This window comes from Rutilus rutilus (assembly GCF_951802725.1).
Source record: "Rutilus rutilus genome assembly, chromosome: 12".
In the NCBI taxonomy this organism is placed as follows: Eukaryota; Metazoa; Chordata; class Actinopteri; order Cypriniformes; family Leuciscidae; genus Rutilus; species Rutilus rutilus.
In genome coordinates, this window is record NC_140217.1 from 2,474,765 (window position 1) to 2,494,929 (window position 20,165).

The 20,165-nt window shown below is 43.4% G+C and overlaps 1 protein-coding gene across 1 annotated transcript; it reads left to right on the forward strand.

Annotated features, from left to right (window-relative positions):
* The first annotated feature begins 445 nt into the window (after positions 1-445).
* Positions 446-19,857, forward strand: LOC311300825 (plexin-A1-like). Its single transcript, XM_084425435.1, has 5 exons — positions 446-520; positions 3,539-3,721; positions 11,226-11,363; positions 14,741-14,841; positions 19,716-19,857. The coding sequence occupies exons 2-5, from the start codon at positions 3,581-3,583 to the stop codon at positions 19,843-19,845; spliced, it is 510 nt and encodes a 169-aa protein (XP_084281561.1). The 5' UTR covers positions 446-520; positions 3,539-3,580; the 3' UTR covers positions 19,846-19,857.
* The last annotated feature ends 308 nt before the right edge of the window (positions 19,858-20,165 follow it).

Here is a 20,165-nt window from a genome sequence, read left to right on the forward strand (position 1 = left end):
CACTGTTCGCTCGTTGGCCAGAGGAGAACTGAGTGACTGAGCCTGAACATTGCCACTGTTGCCTAGGCTTTTGGCTTGCTTAGTTGGGGACATTTAATATTCAACAGTATTATTGATCTTCCTGACTTAAGGTGGACAATGACGCAATTTTCTTCTAGAAACAAACTTTTTTGTATTATTTTCATGTTATCACTGTGAAGCTGCTTTGAAAAAATCTGTATTGTAAAAAGCGCTATATAAATAAAGGTGACTTGACTTGACTAGTTGAGAAACACTGCTTAGTAGAGTCTATTTATTTGTGCAACTGTCAAGTACCTCGACTACACTATTAGCTTCTGTCTAACTTCATTAAAATGTTGTAGAATATAAATATCACAAGCACTCTTCCTGTCACCCACCTCCTGTTTCCTTTTGTGTCCGTTCTCTGATCACGCGCGTGATCATAGGTAACTAAACCTATGCACGTGAACTCGGCAATCGACTACTGTGGACTTCGACCGAAAACAGGAAGAAAATACAAGTATGTGCGCTGGCTGAATTAACATCACTTTTATTAAAGGGATACTTCACCTCTGGAAAGATGAATGTGTATTTAAAATAGGTCATTTATGTAGAAGAAATGTGAAGAAATTTTTTAATTTGGAGCTTTCTAGCCTGAGAAAAGCCAGAAAATGTATTTTTGGCTCATGTGGATGAAAGACAACAACTCCCAGAATGCACTTGCTTCGCTGCCCTAGGAGGCCACGCCTACTGGTAAGAGAGCGCAGTTTAAAACAAGGTTAGGCTACCAGTGAGTCTCCGTGACGAGTCTGCCTGGGATTTCGGGATCGCCCAAAATGTCCGGGATTCGGCTTTTGTGTTCTACAGTCGCCATTCATCATGTTTACTGTGGTGAGCAGGACGAGGCTGACGGCCGCGGGAGAACGGCGCGAGGCCGGTGGCGTCATTACTGAGACGCGCCGGTCTCGCAACGGAGGGGCAGGAATTTTCTTAGCAATGTTAAAACGCACATCAACCGATCACTTGTTTAGCGTTGATTCACCGATCGGAATGAATTCAGTTAGATTGAAACGAGAGGTGTGCATGTAAACAACGAATGGCGACCGCAGAAAGCAAAAGCCGAATCTCGGACATTTTGAACGATCTCGGATGTAACCCCTACTTACTCAGCTTTCTCCTACTACTCAGCTTTCTCCTACTATTCTGCTTTCTGAATATGACGATTCGCAAAATGACGATTTTTGCGTCATCGGAGGATTTTTTCCAGACAAAAAATACATAAATCTCTCCTCTCAGGGGGATATGAGGGTGGAAAGCACGGTAATTCGAAAATACTACAGGTTTTCTACTAATACAAAGCTTAATGCTAAATCCTGAAGTATCCCTTTAATATCTTTCATATCTACTGCATTCAGATTCACCCGTGTTCACTCGGAAGGAATCACTCACATGACCTGTGCACTTGTAATGACACATCAAGGATGTTAAGAGGCTAAAAGCAGGTTTAAAACTTGCCCCATTGAAGTCAACAGGGTGCAAATTTTAAAAAGAGGATAACACGGTGTAGGCAACACCGATTTTTGTCGTTGTTCTCTGTATTGACAGCACTCCAAATTTACAAAAAAATGAGCTCAATGTTAAAATTGACCGGAGTTCTCCTTTAACACATGAAATTGTTAGAACGTAGTTTATATAGAGTCACGTGTCTCTCTCTCTCTCTGTTGTGTTTGGTTTCGCCTCTCACATAATCAGCAGTCTGAAAACCACACACACACTCATGTTTGTTTTGCTATACTTGTGAGGAAATTCCATAGACATAATGGTTTTTATTCTGTACATACATTAGAATATATTCTATATATTCTATCCCCCAAACTAACCAGACCTCTAAACCTACCCATCACACAAAACTTTTTTGTAATTTTGAATTTTTTATAAAACACAGTTTAGTATGTTTTTAAATGTTTTACAGTTTTTTTCGATTGCTAAACGACAGAGAGCACAACTGGAGCTACATGTGCAAAACTCTAACTACAGTCTGCACTACCAACAGTCACCTGAGCTAAACAGTTCACATCACCTGCAAAACTCACTCCAAGCAACACAACTCTTAACACATGGCTCAAAACAGGCTCAGTGCAGCCAAACACTATATGCACAACCCTCACTGAGATAACACACACTGTCACTCAGAACACACTGAGAGTAAAAACACTAGCATCAAACACCAATACAGAAAATACAAACTTTTCATCTTTACAGTTTGAACAGTTTCAGTGACTTCATACAAAGTAATATTTTCTTCAAAGAAAAGAGTGACATTCTTTCACATGATTTGTTTAATTTTTTAGAACATAACAATTCTTTAGGGTAAATGAAAATTAGCAGTTTGCTTCAATAGTCTGTAGTAATTTACGGAATTACAGTAATGAGAAAAAAAAAGGTAGAAACTAAAAGTACATAGTACACAGCATTCAGCTGAAAGTGCAATCAGCAGTGTGTGAAAGGCACAAGGCTGAAATCTATTCTGTTGTGAATGTGTGGTTCACAGTTTTGACAGCAGTGTGTTAGCATTTGAACAAAGTGCTGTAATCCACAGTGTTGTGCAGGTTGTGGTTAAAGTCATGGGATAAGTGTGTAGAGTTTTGAAAACTGTGTTCAAGCAATGAAAAACGAACTAGAGTTTGGACCACATGAACTGCTGCTGTGCAGACTGTAGTTAGAGTTTTGCACATGTGACTCCAGTTGTGCTCTCTGTCGTTTAGCAATCGAAAAAAACTGTAAAGCCAATTTAAATACGAGGACTCAGGAAATGTCCTCATAAATCACGTTCACGTTGTAATAGCAGTGTAATACCCATGTCATTATACAAATTTCTGTCCACATAAACACACACACACACACACACACACACAGCTTAAATATACAGCCATGTTTGATTTCAGCCCATAAAAATGCAAGCCATAAAAATGCAATGCATTAAAATGCAAGGATTAATGCAATGCATATTTGCAAGTAGTGCAATTAAACAAGCTTTTTTGTTTCAAAAACATTTGTCATTATTTTACTTCCATACTCTCTCTCTCTCTCTCTCTCTGTTGGGAAATAACAAGAACAGTACATCGATTATTGTATATACTATTAACCTTTTCACACATTAGCTGACTTTTGTATCCTTACATCACCCTCAATACATTTCCTGCAATACAGTGACCTTGCTTTCCCATTTTGGCATCCATGTAATAGCATGTGAGTTTATGTGTATGTGTGTGAGTGTGTGTGTGTGTGTGTGTGTGTGTGTGTGTGTGTGTGTGTGTGTGTGTGTGTGTGTGTGTGTGTGTGTGTGTGTGTGTGTGTGTGTGTGTGTGTGTGTGTGTGTGTGTGTGTGTGTTTGTGTGTGTGTGAAAGAGAGAGAGTGTGTGTGTGTGTGTGAGTGACATCCGCTGATACTGTGTTTAGGAAAACCCACCCATACCCAGTCATTGACCCTTATGGCGGAGTCTCATTCTCTAACTCTCTCTCTGTTCCTCTGTTTCAGCCTCTCCAGATCGATGATAATTTCTGCGGGCAGGATTTTAACATGCCTCTAGGGGGCACCAGCACCATCGAGGGCATTCCCCTCTTCATCGACAAAGATGACGGAATGACTTCAGTCGCTGCGTACGATTATCGCGGGAACACGGTAGTCTTCGCTGGAACACGCAACGGCCGATTGAAGAAGGTAAGAGGCGTGCAGCTCTAGATTTGATCTCTTTGTTCTCCTAACATTTATTATTCAGTGTTGTGCTTGGGAATGTTTGTAACTGTTCATTAAAGGGATACTTTACCTCTGGAAAGATGAATGTGTATTTAAAATGGGTCATTTATGTAGAAGAAATGTGAAATTATTTTTTAATTTGGAGCTTTCCAGACTGAGAAAAGCCAGAAAATTTATTTTTGGCTTATGTGGATGAAAGACAACAACTCCCAGAATGCACTTGTTTCGCTGCCCTAGGAGGCTACTCCCAAGCCACGCCTACCGGTAAGAGAGCGCTCAGTTAAACAACAAGGCTACTGCTAGGCTACTAGTGAGTCTCCGTGACGAGTCTGCCCGGGATTTCGAGATCGCCCAAAATGTCCGGGATTCGGCTTTTGTGTTCTACAGTCGCCATTCATTATGTTTACTGTGGCGAGCAGGACGAGACTGCTAACTCGTGGCCTCAAGATACTAACTCGTGGCCTCAAGATACTAACTCGTGGCCTCAAGATAGTAACTCGTGGCCTCAAGATACTAACTCGTGGCCACGAGAAAGTACGTTTTTTCAAGGCGAACGTTCCTTTTAATGTTTCCATGGCGACGCGTCACGCGATTGACCGCAGCCACAATAATACTGTATGACAGATGTGTCGCTTTTATTTCGCTTTTCCTTTTTTATTCAAAATATTCACAAACTTGCTTACCATGTCATCAACTAGCCCCTGAGAGTACGGCGCCACATTTAGAATGTTCAGTGCTGCCAGATTCAAACTGTGCTTTCGCGCATTGAGCCAGAGTCGGACGCGTTCAGCGCTGTCATATATCACAACTAAGCAGTTTTTTCAACTTCATAATGTTTATTTTTGGTTTCAGATATTTAAATACACATAAGCACGAGTAAAACAATACATTTGGAGTTTGTAAAACACACTGATGTCTGTGAAGCAGCAATAACAATCTATTCAAATATAATTTGCAGACATGTGTTATTCATATTAGACAAACATAGTGCAAGACAAGGAACTATAAAGTTTACTCTATTCTTCTCAGTTCACCGGCCACTTTCTTGCATTTATTTCGGGAGAAACTGATGAATTTACGTGCTGTAAATCCGACTGACAGGACAACATTGCAGCGCCCATCTCATGTTATTATAGATCAAGATTATTTATGGTTTTTAAACGAGCCAGAGTCGGACGCGTTCAGCGCTGTCATCACAACTAAGCAGTTTTTCAACTTCATAATGTTTATTTTTGGTTTCAGATATTTAAATACACATAAGCACGAGTAAAACAATACATTTGGAGTTTGTAAAACACACTGATGTCTGTGGAAGCAGCAATAACAATCTATTCAAATATAATTTGCCGACATGTGTTATTCATATTAGACAAACATAGTGCAAGACAAGGAACTATAAAGTTTACTCTATTCTTCTCAGTTCACCGGCCACTTTCTTGCATTTATTTCGGGAGAAACTGATGAATTCACGTGCTGTAAAGGTACGTTCACACTACACGCGACCAAGCGACGCGATAGCATTCATTTTCAATGGGGAGCGGGCGACTTCCGGCGACACGCGCGGTTGCGACCGTTGGCGACTGGATGGGGCGTGTCTGGCGACGCGACAAAGTTGAGAAATGTTTAACTTTATGCAAATGAAGAGCGACTTTCGCGAGCGACAACCAATAGGAGTGAAGTCAGTGGAGCAAACGTGATCCGTCACTCTTCAGTGCAGCGTCTGACCGAGGCAAGATGAATGAGAAGTTTATTTTAGCAGTCAGAAACTGTCCAATAATGTATGATATGTCTCTGTGTACATACAGTGGTACTCGCCGTGCTGACTCCGAGCCCGAATGGTTTCGTGAACTCAGAAAGACCAGTATTTGCCCATTTTCTGCAGTTAAATAGCCGCGATAGCACAGGGCACTCGCTGTTTCTCATTCATCTTTAATATTATGCATTTTTTGTACTGATCCCATTTATATTTAGACTTTTCCTTCCAAAATGTTAGCTTGTAGCGGCAAGAAAACAGATTTGTTGTCTACAACACGTAACATCCGTGAATGTCACTCACAAACATTACCTAGGCAACCAGAAGTGAGAACGCCCACTAACGACCTCATCGCCAGCCACTGGCGACATGCAGCGATAAAGTCGCTTGTAGTGTGAACGGGGCTTTAATCCGACGGACAACATTGCAGCGCCCATCATGTTATTATAGATCAAGATTATTTATAAAGGTTTTTAAACGACTAAACACACTCACTTACACGTATGTGAGAATCGGAATATCAGATAGGCTAGTTGATGACATGGTAAGCAAGTTTGTGAATATTTTGAATAAAAAAGGAAAAGCGAAATAAAAGCGACACATCTGTCATACAGTATTATTGTGGCTGCGGTCAATCGCGTGACGCGTCGCCATGGAAACATTAACATGGAAATGTTCGCCTTGAAAAAACTCACTTTCTCGTGGCCACGAGTTAGTATCTTGAGGCCACGAGTTACTATCTTGAGGCCACGAGATATACTATCTTGAGGCCACGAGTTACTATCTTGAGGCCACGAGTTAGTATCTTGAGGCCACGAGATACTATCTTGAGGCCACGAGATACTATCTTGAGGCCACGAGTTACTATCTTGAGGCCACAAGATAGTTATAATCATTTTTTTTTTTGCCAAAGTGGGACTAGGGGGGCTCCGTACACATCAACGATCACTTGTTTAGCGTTCATGTAAACACTACATTCAGATTCACCAATCTGTAACAAGGACGCTGAGGCTGAGTGAGAATCCATGTGTGGAAGTTTATTAAAGGCAGTTTCCACAAACAAATACGATAAGGCAGGCAGAGGGTCAAAACCAAGGGAGCAGTCAGATCTTTCAACATACAAAGGGGAATTCCAAAAGGCAAGAGTGAGTAGGCAGGCAATAGGTCCAAGCAAAAACATCAGTCCGATCAGGCAACCAGAACAAAGGGGATATTAAACTATATGCTAAAACATATTTCTGAAAGGACTTCAGTTAGCAATACGTTTTTGCATGCTGCTAACTAACATCATTTTCTAACCTTAACCCTATACGTAAGTGATATATCCACATTTCACAGGGCTATAGCAATTTGGCGGAAATATCCTAAAAAAATCATTTGACCGACCATACCTCATACTGAAACTTTACCTCGAAAAGCACAGACAATTTCCATTTTAAGCTTTCACCAGAAATTAAAAGTTTACAAAGCTCAATATGCTTTTATGCAAACAAAGCAAACATTTAAAATGAAACAAGTTTTTAATCTTTTCAGAAAACTGGAACATAATTTCAAAGTTATGAGGAACCGTCGTCTTCCATTTTGCCATCAACTGATCAGTTCTCAAAAAACACTGTCATAGTGAAGTGTGTGAGCGGCAAGGTTATAATCGTTAATGAAAACGAACGAAAAAATGAAAACTAGGTGGGAAAAAAAATTGTCGTTAACTGAAATAAAAATAAAAACGAGGCATTACAAAAAAACGATAACTAACTAAAACGGTAATGTGTGTTTGGCAAAACTAACTAAAATAAAATAGAATTGTAGAGTAAATGTTTTTGTCAATGTCTTTCATAGAGCAAATAACGTTATATCTTTCAGAGTTGACATTTCCGACCATAGACATACAGTTTCCGACTGGCAGTGTTTCCCACACATAGACTAATCGTGGCAGTGCGCCACAGAATCAACACCAGCCACCACATATTGCGTTTCTTTATTCATTTTTTTTAACTCTATTTAAAGGGGTGGTTGAGTATGATTTCACTTTTCTAACTTTAGTTAGTGTGTAATGTTGCTTTTTGAGCATAAACAACATCTGCAAAGTTACAACGCTCAAAGTTCAAAGCAAAGGGAGATATTTGCTTTTAAAGAAATTGTTTTCTTAGGACCACAACAAACGGCTGGTAGAGACTACACGACATTCCTCCAGGGTTAGTGACGTCACCAACCCTAAAATTTACATAAACCCCGCCCCCGGGAACACGCAGTCCGTGTTGAGAAGAGGAAGAGTTGCTGTAGTGGAGCACATTTGTGAATCAGTTCAAACTGTAGCAGTCTTCTTTTCACATGCAATAGAAAGTCACTCTGTGTGCATCTCACAACAGTTCCTATACGAGCGATTTATAGATTATCATGACAGAATATGCTAATTGAGATAGTTAACTCCACATCAGCAACATAAATTCATCAACAAACCATTCAGAGACGTCATGTTGCATTCTACATGTTGTCACTTCTTCTTGAGTCTCTCCATCTTTGTCTGACTCCGTTTAAACATAAAAGGCAGAACAGTTTCTGTCATTTTAGTGTGTGTCTGCATGAGGTAATCGAAGCTGCTAACACACAAGCTCTTGATGTCTGCGCACCACAACCTTGTGGAGTCGAAAACGGTGGGACAGCATGACCTGGTCGTCAGGTTCCTTAGGGGGGCGAGGAGACTAAATCCTCCTCGCTCTCCTCTTATACCCTCTTGGGTTGTCTCACATTGCAATCAGTCAAGCCTCTTCGGACCTCGCAGTGGTTTTATCTGCCCTGCAGAGAGCTCCCTTTGAGCCATTGCAATCAGTCGAGCTTAAGTTCCTGTCTATGAAGACAGCGCTCCTGGTCGCTTTGGCCTCCATCAAGCGTGCCTAGAATTCGGGCCGACTAACTCTCACGTGATCCTGAGACCCCGGCCTGGATACATGCCCAAGGCTCCCACTACTCCTTTCAGGGATCAGGTGGTGAACCTGCAAGCCCTGCCCTCGGAGGAGGCAGACCCAGCCTTGGCACTGCTCTTTCCAGTACGCACCCTCCTTGTTTCAGGACCTCAGACCAGCTATTTGTCTGTTTTGGTGGGAAGCTAAAGGGAAAGGCTCTCTTCAAGCAAAGGTTGTCTCACTGGATAGTGGACACCATTGTCTTGGCTTACCAGATGCAGGGTCGATCATGCCCCCTAGGGGGTGAAGGCACACTGCACCTGGAGTGTGGCTTCCTCCTGGGCTTTAGCGCATGGCGCCTTGCTAACAGAAATCTGTAGAGCTGCAGGCTGGGCGACACCCAACACTTTTGCAAGATTTTATAATCTCCGGGTAGAGCCAGTGTCCTCTCATGTACTTGCTTCCACTAGCCAGTAAGTAGGACCTGCTCAGTGTCATCGCTTGCTGCACCATTACACTCCACGGACTGGATACGTGCGCTATTTCACTCAGATGAGTTCTCCTCTGACCCTGAGTTCCTCCTACACTGTTGATGCCGTCACCAGAGTACATGCCCGGTTGGTCAGCCCTTGTGATTGGCTAGGTCCTTCCATGTGCATGGTTCCCCACTTGGGAAACCCCCACATGTGTATTTCCACGGTGAGTCTCCACCGAGCATGTGTCCTTCCGTCGGCAAGACTTTGCCATCTCGAGGTTAAAACATTCCACCCTGCAGGCTGGATACCTATGAGTTCTTCCTTATGCTTCCCGTACTCGGGTCATATGCCTGTTCTAAGTCCTCCCTGTGGGTAGGCGCTGTGTTACATATTCCACCTGGGATATGCTACCCAGTGTACCTTGGTATTCTTGCATTAAGCCTAGCCCTTAGTCCGTGCTAGTCTCACGACAGGGAGCTCAGACTTGCGCAGGGCACTGGAAGACAGCTGCTGTGGCATGATTGAATTGGGACCCCCATTTCGTCACGCACTGACGAAACCTATGATAAAACAAGTCTGTCATTTTTATCATAGGTCCTCTTCAACTGTGAGTGACGGAATCTAAAACAAAAATCCAGAAAATCGCATTGTATGATTTGAAGTAATTAATTTGCATTTTATTGCATGACATAAGTATTTGATACATCAGAAAAACAGAACTTAATATTTGGTACAGAAACCTTAGGTTGCAATTACAGAGATCATACGTATCCTGTAGTTCTTGACCAGGTTTGCACACACTGCAGCAGGGATTTTGGCCCACTCCTCCATACAGACCTTCTCCAGATCCTTCAGGTTTCGGGGCTGTCGCTGGGCAATACAGACTTTCAGCTCCCTCCAAAGATTTTCTATTGGGTTCAGGTCTGGAGACTGGCTAGGCCACTCCAGGACCTTGAGATGCTTCTTACGGAGCCACGCCTTAGTTGCCCTGGCTGTGTGTTTCGGGTCGTTGTCATGCTGGAAGACCCAGCCATGACCCATCTTCAATGCTCTTACTGAGGGAAGGAGGTTGTTGGCCAATATCTCGCGATACATGGCCCCATCCATCCTCCCCTCAATACGGTGCAGTCGTCCTGTCCCCTTTGCAGAAAAGCATTCCCAAAGAATGATGTTTCCACCTCCATGCTTCACGGTTGGGATGGTGTTCTTGGGGTTGTACTCATCCTTCTTCTTCCTCCAAACACACCGAGTGGAGTTTAGACCAAAAAACGATATTTTTGTCTCATCAGACCACATGACCTTCTCCCATTCCTTCTCTGGATCATCCAGATGGTCATTGGCAAACTTCCGACGAGCCTGGACAAGCGCTGGCTTGAGCAGTGGGACCTTGCGTGCGCTGCAGGATTTTAATCCATGACGGCGTAGTGTGTTACTAATGGTTTTCTTTGAGACTGTGGTCCCAGCTCTCTTTAGGTCATTGACCAGGTACTGCCATGTAGTTCTGGGCTGGTCCCTCACCTTCCTCATGATCATTGATGCCCCACGAGGTGAGATCTTGCATGGTTCCCCAGACCGAGGGAGATTGACCGTCATCTTGAATGTCTTCCATTTTCTAATAATTGCGCCAACAGTTGTTGCCTTCTCACCAAGCTGCTTGCCTATTGTCCTGTAGCCCATCCCAGCCTTGTGCAGGTCTACAATTTTATCCCTGATGTCCTTACACAGCTCTCTGGTCTTGGCCATTGTGGAGAGGTTGGAGTCTGTTTGATTGAGTGTGTGGACAGGTGTCTTTTATACAGGTAACGAGTTCAAACAGGTGAAGTTAATACAGGTAATGAGTGGAGAACAGGAGGGCTTCTTAAAGAAAAACTAACAGGTCTACGAGAGCCGGAATTCTTACTGGTTGGTAGGTGATAAAATACTTATGTCATGCAATAAAATGCAAATTATTTAAAAATCATACAATGTGATTTTCTGGATTTTTGTTTTAGATTCCGTCTCTCACAGTTGAAGTGTACCTATGATAAAAATTACAGACCTCTACATGCTTTGTAAGTAGGAAAACCTGCAAAATCGGCAGTGTATCAAATACTTGTTCTCCCCACTGTATTTAATGTCATTCACCATCGTTTTGAGGCTCTATTTTTTTTTTTTTAAGTATCGATTTGGCACCGGTATCGAAAAAAAAAAAAAACAATACCCAACCCTAATTATTGTAATGATGTTTGTGTTTTCACATGATGAAAGCGTTTGGCCTGGTGTCGTGCTTCTCTGTGTGTGAGAGGATTGCGCTGGTGTTATGAGATATTAATGAGATGTTGATGCTCTTGTTTTGGCAGATTCTGATTAATTCTGTGAGCCCGTCCCGACCGGCGCTGGTGTACGAGAGCGTCCCGGTGAGCGATGGCAGTCCGGTGTTACGGGACATGCTGTTCAGCCCCGACCTCCAGTTCATCTACACACTCACTGACAAACAGGTGAGCACGCGCTTTTACACACTTCATAATGATGATTTCAGTGAAAAAAACACCTGGACCAGATCCTTTTCAATATGGTGTTGCAATGAGAATTTGATGTCAAAATGTGCTTAATTGCCATTAACCCTCTGGGGACCAAGGTGTTTTTGGAGCCCTTGAGATGTTCTGACATGCCTTGAAATTTGTGCTTTTTTCAGTTATTTATAAACATGTTAATGGCAAAGGTGTAAAATCACTCTATATAGCACAAACAGGGCTACCAAAATATGCGGGCAACGTGTATGTAGATGTTTGTATTTTTAAGAGAATAATGTTTATGCGTGGTTATTGGAAAAAATTAAAATGAAAGTGGCTGAATTAAGACCACAAAACACATATTAAATATGTGTCCACAAGACTTTTGTCTAATTGATGTTGTACCTTTGAGTACTGGCTTCAAAATTATGTGAAAATAGTCTTGCTTTATCGTTCACAAAAAAAAAATACATTGATTTAAATGGTGTAAAACAGGTTTTGCTTGGAAAGCCAATATGCGAGGGGGGCGTGAAGGACTAGTTTACACCTGGGTTGTTCCACCCACTCTGCATAATGACTCTGCATAATTAGCCATTCATTCAGGTGTGACACTGACTGAGCCACAATGGAAGGACAATGTATTTAGAAGAATACTTATATTGACCATTTAAGATTTCGCTTACATCTATCTTGTAAATATGTTTAGCTATTTTATTAAAAATGTTACAATTACAACAATAATTACAATTTCAACAATATTTCAAGTGTACTCTTTCTTTGTAAAAAAAAAAAGAAAGAAAAAAAAGATTATAGGCCTACATTTTATCATATGTATTCATTAGTTTGAATATAGCCAACATTGGAACATCTAACATCTTAGTCTATGACTTTATTTTTGACAAAAATAGTGTGACTAACGCCTGACTAACGTTGTTTTATTGAAATATCAGGGCATATAAATGTTAATTTACGTTGCTTATACAAATACATTTTATTTCAACATATTCCAGTCGATTTTTACTCATCTCAGTAGGCTATGGCAAAGCAGTTTATTCTTTCACACACAGACACGCGATTCATAGGCTATTTAGGCTATGTACCCTTCATTCATCTCACAGAAACGCGAGTCATATTATAGAAATGCGATTCATCTTTTTGCGGTTTATAGGCCTACACTAACGTTATTCCATAACGTTATTCCACACTTGAGAAAAGAAAACAGCCTACCTCACTCCTCAGCGCGATCTGCTGCTCATATCAGGAAATATTTCTCCTCATCAGCACTGTGGAAACTTTTCTCCATAAAGGCTATAATGTCTCACTCGCGCTTTGTTTACAGCTGATGTGGGGGCGTTTCACAGACTGAAATGGTTCTCAGAATTTGCATTTGAATAGCGCGCGCTCTCCGGGGAGTGGTCAAATTACTGTGAATCATCTCGTAATGAGCTCGACTGGAGTCGCTCTCTTTGTATACAGATTACAGAAACTAAGAATATTTGTTTTTTATATAAATGACTTCATTTAAAAGATGCGATCTCAAGCTTTATGCCCGTGGGTCTGTTTGCCTGTTTGACTGAATTTTCGCGGAGTTATAGATCATTTTCGAACGCGTTTCAAACGGGAGTTTACTGACAGAGAGAAGGCAGAAATCGCATCATCTTAATTTTTCTTTATTTGTCAAAAAGCAAAACACTTTATTTTTATTGTGAGTAGTGTAAGGATGGACTTTTACTAAGACTGAATTCAAGAATCCTAAACCGCAATAAAACAATAAAACTCACTAATCTGAAGAAGAGATCTATGGGACAGAGAGCACAACACAACTTCTCCAATCTCGTCTCTTCCCCCCATGCTGGGGTCCTGACTCCTCACACTATCTTCTCCCCCCAGGTCTCATTCAGTCATGCAAAACACACACACCTACTGTCTCCAGTTGTTTTATGAGAGGTCAAAATAAATACTTCTGGTGCGAATGGTAAAGAAGTTTCATTCCTGCAGCAGCAGAACAGTCAGAACAAAGAAAACAATGCCTGTTCTTTTTGATGTGGGAAGATGCCCCAATAAAGATAATAGATAACCATTTGTGTTTATCCCCCAAACCCAGGCGTGACCACTTGGGCACGAGAAAGGGTCCAGCAAAAGCTGAATAAATATTTGGGTGCTAGATGTCTAATACCGAGCCCGAAGCCTCTCCTCGGACAGCACGCCAAATATACATTTATTCTATCTGACTTATTTGTAAGCGTGAACTCGTGAAATCTCAATTCTTCAGCGGCAGTCATTTGAATTCAACCCAAGCGCTCGTTAATGACGTGGATGATTACGTTACCGTTGCTCATCTGTCCATCATCGTATAAAGCCCGCCCTGACAATTTGATTGGTCCGAACAATTTTTGTTCGGGCATAATAGCTCCTCGACGGAACGAGTCCAGACCGAACTTCCCGACCTAAAAATGTTGTGGGCGGGGCTAAGTTCGGCTGGCATCCAGGCTAGCAGGCTGCAGTATCAGATGAACTCCGCTCACGGCTGCTCGCCAGTGTGTGTGTGTGTGTGTGTTACATGATGACTTTCACCATGTATTAAAATGACAAATTAATGTTAAGCTTGAGTTAAACATGTTGTCTTTAATGCATATTCGTTTGCTCTATTTTACACTGTATATTTTCACGCACACACACACACACACGCTGACAGGCTGCATATGGTGAACTAATATTACAGAGAAACGGATGTGCCCTTAACCCTAAACGTTCACACCCACACACACACACACACACACAGACCTGACCTCGCCATCCTCACTATCTCACCATCTGTTCTTCATCTCTGCTTGTCTTCATCCCTCCATCATTGTTTCTCACCCTGTAAACTGATACTCACATCTGTGTGTGTGTGTGTGTGTGTGCGAGTGTGAGTGTGTGTATATGAGTGTGAGTGTGAGTGTCATTAAAGTGGATTCATATGCTTCCCATCATGCACTCTGGGTTTATATTTGCCCTTAGATTAATAAGTTATGTATTAATAATATTATACACTTGTGTATAATTACACAAGTAAGTGCTAATTATTATTAATTATCTATTTATAGGTTATGGTTTGGTTAATTTCTTGTAATTACACATAGTGTTAGTAAGTACATATATCATGTGTTACTTCCACCTTCTTTCATTCCATTTCTCATTTGCTTCCTCTTCCACACACACGCACACACGCAGAAAGCAGCAAACATTTGTCACCCTCCAGCGCTCATTTCTAGCCTGAAGCGACTCATGCTTTGACCACAGATGTTATACTCTGATTTGCTCTGTGTGTGTGATATGATTAACGTGTGTGTGTGTGTGTGTGTGTGTGTGTTGTGCAGGTGACACGTGTGCCGGTGGAGAGCTGTTCTCAGTACACGAGCTGCTTCGAGTGTCTGAGCTCCAGAGATCCTCACTGCGGCTGGTGTGTCCTTCACAACATGTAAGCAAACACACAAACACCTTCATATCAACACCTTTCCTCGACTTCACATTACATCTCATTTGACAGACATAAATAAGTTGAACATTTAACCCTATTAATGAACTGTTTAACCCTAGAAAGCCTACTGTATCATATTTAATACATGAAAAACATGATCAAAACTTTCTGAAAATCCTGTTGCTCATTCTACAACATGTCGTCTTTCTCCTGATTTATAGTTAATAAGTAAATAGTATAATTGTACAAATGTTCTCCTTCAGCTCGTGATTCATGTATCTTTTTCCTGTGAAATATGTACTGATAAATGTAATAACTTTGAATATTTCAACACTTGAACACTTACTGGACTGAAGCAACTGAAGTTTATTGATTATCCAAACATCGTTTATTAGAAAAATCATGAGTCTAAAATATGATCATCGGTCTTTTGAGGAAGGTTTATTTGTTCGTCTCTCAATCATCATTGTATTGCATTGCATTATGTTTTAAAACGTACTAATGTAACCTCAGTTCTCTTTAGAAGAGGGAACGAGTATTGCTAAGTTGCTTACGCTATGGGTAAAGTCATCTTTTCTCGAGATATGAAGCCAGAAATTATCCTTAATTTTGTATTTATTGTCAATGTGTTGCAGCAGCTAGCAGACCTAGAGCGGGCTAGCTTCGCGCCCTCACGCGCCACAGCCCGCCAGAATGGGGGTAGCTTAGCGTATAAAAGGACGGGCTCGGGGGCTGCTTACCTGGTTTTCATCGACTGAAGTGAGATCAGCTCGTGGCACGAGCACGGCAGGTTACGCAATACTCGTTCCCTCTTCTAGAGAGAAAAGAGGTTACATTAGTAACCGAGTACGTTCTCTTACTAGAGGTTCTCTCGTATTGCGTAAGTTGCTTACACTACGGGAACCCCTTGTCAACGCTGTGCGTGCCAAGCATCCACCACATAAAGTCCCAGGGGCACGCCCGGGGAACATAGATTAGTGGGAATAGACGGCAAACTAAGTGGGCCAGTACATGTACTTAAGCACACAGTGTCATGTGGCAGGGAATACGGAGCGGCACAGCCGGTCCATACTGAGAGGAGAATATCAATCCTAATAGTTCAAGTCTAGCCTGCAGGGCAGGGACTTCTAGGCTATAAAACTTAACAAATGTAGAGGGGGAGGCCCTGCCTGCCCAGTACGCGCCTTTCAGATGCTCACGACCAGACAAATCCTCGCGCAAATTCGCCCGAGGGACTGGTTTATCTCTCTCGATCTGAAAGACGCGTACTGGGCAGGCTGGGCCTCCCCCTCTACATTTGTTAGGTTTTATAGCCTAGAAGTCCCTGCCCCCCTGCAGGCTAGACTTGAACTATAAGGATTGATATTCTCCTCTCAGTATGGACCGGCTGTGCCGCTCCGTATTCCCTGCCACATGACACTGTGTGCTTAAGTTTGAACGGCAAGGATTGAACGGTTATTGTAATTAAAGGATTGAAGGATTGAAAGTTCAAGGATTGAACGGTCGCCTCATGAGAGCTTTGTTCAAATATCTCAGATCTAAGATGGATCTGAGAGCCCCATCCTTCTTTGGTACGACCGGAAGTACCGGCTGTAGAAGCCTGACTCGCTCTGGGAAGGCGGTGCTGGTTCTATGGCCCTTTTGCATAGCAGCTTTGCTATTTCTGCGCAAAGTAGGTGTGCTACTTCTTGATTCACTCTCGTCTCGGTCCGTGCAAGATAGCGCGGGGGACGGCGGGCAATTTTGCAGTGAATAACCCGGCTTTACTGTATTCAGCACCCATTCTGACACTCCCGGAATCGCTTCCCATGCTTTTGCATGCATAGCTAGGGGTAGAATGGCCTCTCGGTTCCGGTCTCCACACGGCGTGGGCTTGTGAACCTTAGTCTGAGGTATTGGCGCTGTGAGCGCGCTCTCGATGCTTGAATACAGCGGCACGCTGAGAGTGGCGGCTGGCCTTCCTGCATGTAATGACCCGGTCACCTTGGGCGGGGAACATTTCATGGAAAGAAGGCCGGGACGCGTGTGTAGCACCGGGCGTTTTGTCAGTAAGCGTGAGCGCTTGCTAGCGGGCACAGGACTTATGTTTATACCATAGCCGTTGTGTGTCGGCTTTATGTGTTTTGTTCCCTGTGATAACTGTGTAGCAGAGCGGGCAGTGAGTAGGTGTGGGAACTGTATCGTGGGCACAAGACAAAACATTCACATGTCCCATACACGAGGCCATGCACCTCCCGATAGCCTGGGCCGCGGATTTAGTGGCGCGAAGGGAAAGATCCGTCGCGCTCCTTAAATCCGCGATGGCAGACTGGTCCGCGCCTTTCTCATCCCACTCACGGAGGAGATCGGCTTGGAGAATTTGGAGAACTGCCATCGAATGCAGGACGGAAGCAGCCTGTCCAGCGGCGGTGAAAGCGCGGCCGACAAGAGCTGACGTGGCCCGGCAGGCTTTGGACGGAAGGGCAGCCTTTGCACGCCATCCCGCAGAGGGCGGACAAAGGTGCGCTGCTACCGCCTCTTCCACAGGGGGGATGGACTTGTATCCCTTCTCACTGGCGCCGTCCACTTGGGAGAGCGTTGAGGAGACGGAAGGCCATGGCAGGCTCTGCCGGTCTCTGGGAGCGACGCTTCTTTCTGCGCGGTCCGGTAGAGGCCGGCGGAGGTGCAGCTTCAGCGTCAAACATGCTGAGTCGAGCCCGCAGGGTCGACACAGACATGTCGTCGCAGTGGATGCAGCCGCCTGAAGACAGGGCGAGGGCTGCGTGGTCTCGGCCCAGGCAGAGAGCGCAGATCACGTGGCGGTCTCCGTTGCTGAGCGTTGCTGAGCAGGAACTGCGAGGCATTTTGAGAAAAACGCCTTGCGTTCTTTTAGAGGAAAAGGTGTGTGTCGCAGCGGCAAACACACACAGAATCAGTAAAAGGATACGCCGGATAGCGTGGCAGGCACGGATGGCTGAAGGCGGCGAAGAATCGTCCGGTTTCCTCAGGCGCTGTCCTCTGCTTGCACTGTCACTTGCTTCGACGGCGGCGGCTTCTCTCAAGATCCAGCGATGCGGAGAGCTTCGCTGAAGAGATGAAAATCAGGTAAGCAGCTCCCGAGCCCGTCCTTTTATACGCTAAGCCACCTCCATTCTGGCGGACTGTGACACGTGAGGGCGCGAAGCACCCCCATTGGGCATGACGTCACACAGGGCTCAGTGGTAGGTTGCTGCAGTTGCCGCAGGGCAGCCAATGAGCGCACTAGATGGTCCGCTCTAGGTCTGCTAGCTGCTGCAACGCGTTGACAATAAATACAAAATTAAGGATAATTTTTTGGCTTTATATCTCTAGAAAAGATGACTTTACCCGTAGGGTAAGCAACTTACGCAATACGAGAGAACCTCTCGTAAGAGAACTACAGCTTTGATCATAAAACTAAGCATTTAAATATCATCTTACTAAGACATATTATTGGCAGATATAGAGTGACGACTGATATTTATATGCATTTGATGTCAGTATCTGCTATATCTGTATCTTATATCTCAGTTATTTACATTACAAGTGTTGGAAAGTTTTCTTTCATCGAAGCAAGACCAGGAGACGTTGGGATAAGCAGAAGTGATTTATTGGGATCTTCGCTGTGTGTCATCTGTAGTGTTCTTCCAAGTCTAACTCAAGACAGTTGCCTTGCAAATTTATAGACATTTAGGGGGAGGGATTTACATTGAGGTTGAACAAAGCATGCAAATTAAGTATACAGGTTAAGGAACCCGCCCGACTCCAGCGTGTTACCAGTCTCAATCCAATCAGCATAACCATTCAAACGCATATGTGCTAATCCAATCACCCAACGATTCAACGTCTGGGCTGTGGCTCTGAGTGAAAGTGGGACTCCAAGAGCCATTAAAGACAATAAGGAGAAAACAGGAATTGCTGAGCAGAATCATTATCTCAACCTTAAACGCTAAATACAATATTCTTTACCATGATGTTATGTATGGAAGCATATTTGAAATAGATTTAAAATTTGTAACCCTTCAGTCCCCCATTTGAGTGTTCTTAAAAAACTCTCACAAAATACAAATTTAGACACTTAAAAGTTCATTCTTGTAACTTGTGTAAGTTACAGGCACATAGCAAGTTCATTCTTTCCTCGGGGTCGGGGTGGGGGGCATCATAAAGGAATTATGCTTGGGGCACCAAAATGGCTAGCAGCGGCACTGGTTGTTCATTATGTCTCCTTATTGAAGTAAATTGTAGTTTTCCTTGATTTGCCCCGGTCTTGAAGTAAAAAGATGACTGTGAAAAATAGTAGTATTTTGTTAAATGCATTTATGGTGAGATTAGGCTACTACATTTTATTTTATTAAATGCATGCGCCGTCACTTTAATCCAGCACGCGCAGCACAGCAGAAATAGACTCGCTGCGGAAACGATCGCTGCACTGCTGTATACGCACCGCAGCTGGAACGGATTGCCGGACCGCATCTGCGTGGAGTGTGAAAGCTCGAACCATGTCAACATGGATAAGGAAAAAAATGCGCACCGCATACGCACTGCAAACGGACTCCGGAGTATGTGTGAAACGGGCGTCACACTCCACGCAGATGCGGAAAGTGCATAGACCTATTATTGAATAGGCCTATTATTGAAAAAATCAAACGTAAACGGGCGGGGCCCCCTATTGGGCGGGGCCCATGGGCTTGAGCCCAGTCAAGCCCAATGGTAAGTCCGGCCTTGTATATATATAACCAGCTTTAAAGACGATATGAAGCCCTTCAGTTTAGCTCAAACCTTCTCAGTGTTGATTATATTAGAGTTTGTTGATACCCTGAACCGCTCAAGGCTGGAACTGTTGTGTTAATGTGAGTTTATTCTCTCTCTGTCCTCAGTTGTTCTCGCCGTGATCGCTGTGAGGGAGCAGACGAACCCCAGAGATTCACTTCTCAAGTGGATCAGTGTGTGGAGCTGCCGGTCCAGCTGTGTGTTAAAGTAGATGCTACTGTAGCGTGGCCAAAATAAGGGGAAGGTTTTATATAATAATATTGACTAATAAAATTGGATGTTTAGTCATTTGGTTGAATTGTTTTCTCCTGAACGCTGTATTTCGCCCTTCTGTATTTGTCCTTGACCTCAAACCCCATCATTGTGAGAGCTTTCTCGTGACCTCACACGTGGGACCACGTCACCAAACAGGAACTAGACAGTGGTGTTTTACCAGAGCCCGTCTACGGAGAGCCTGGCCACTCCCTATTAAGTCCTATTGTACCGAATTTTGGTTGTAGTTCCACCAGAGTTCCACTGGGGGCGATCACCCATGAGTGCAAAATGAATGGGAGTCT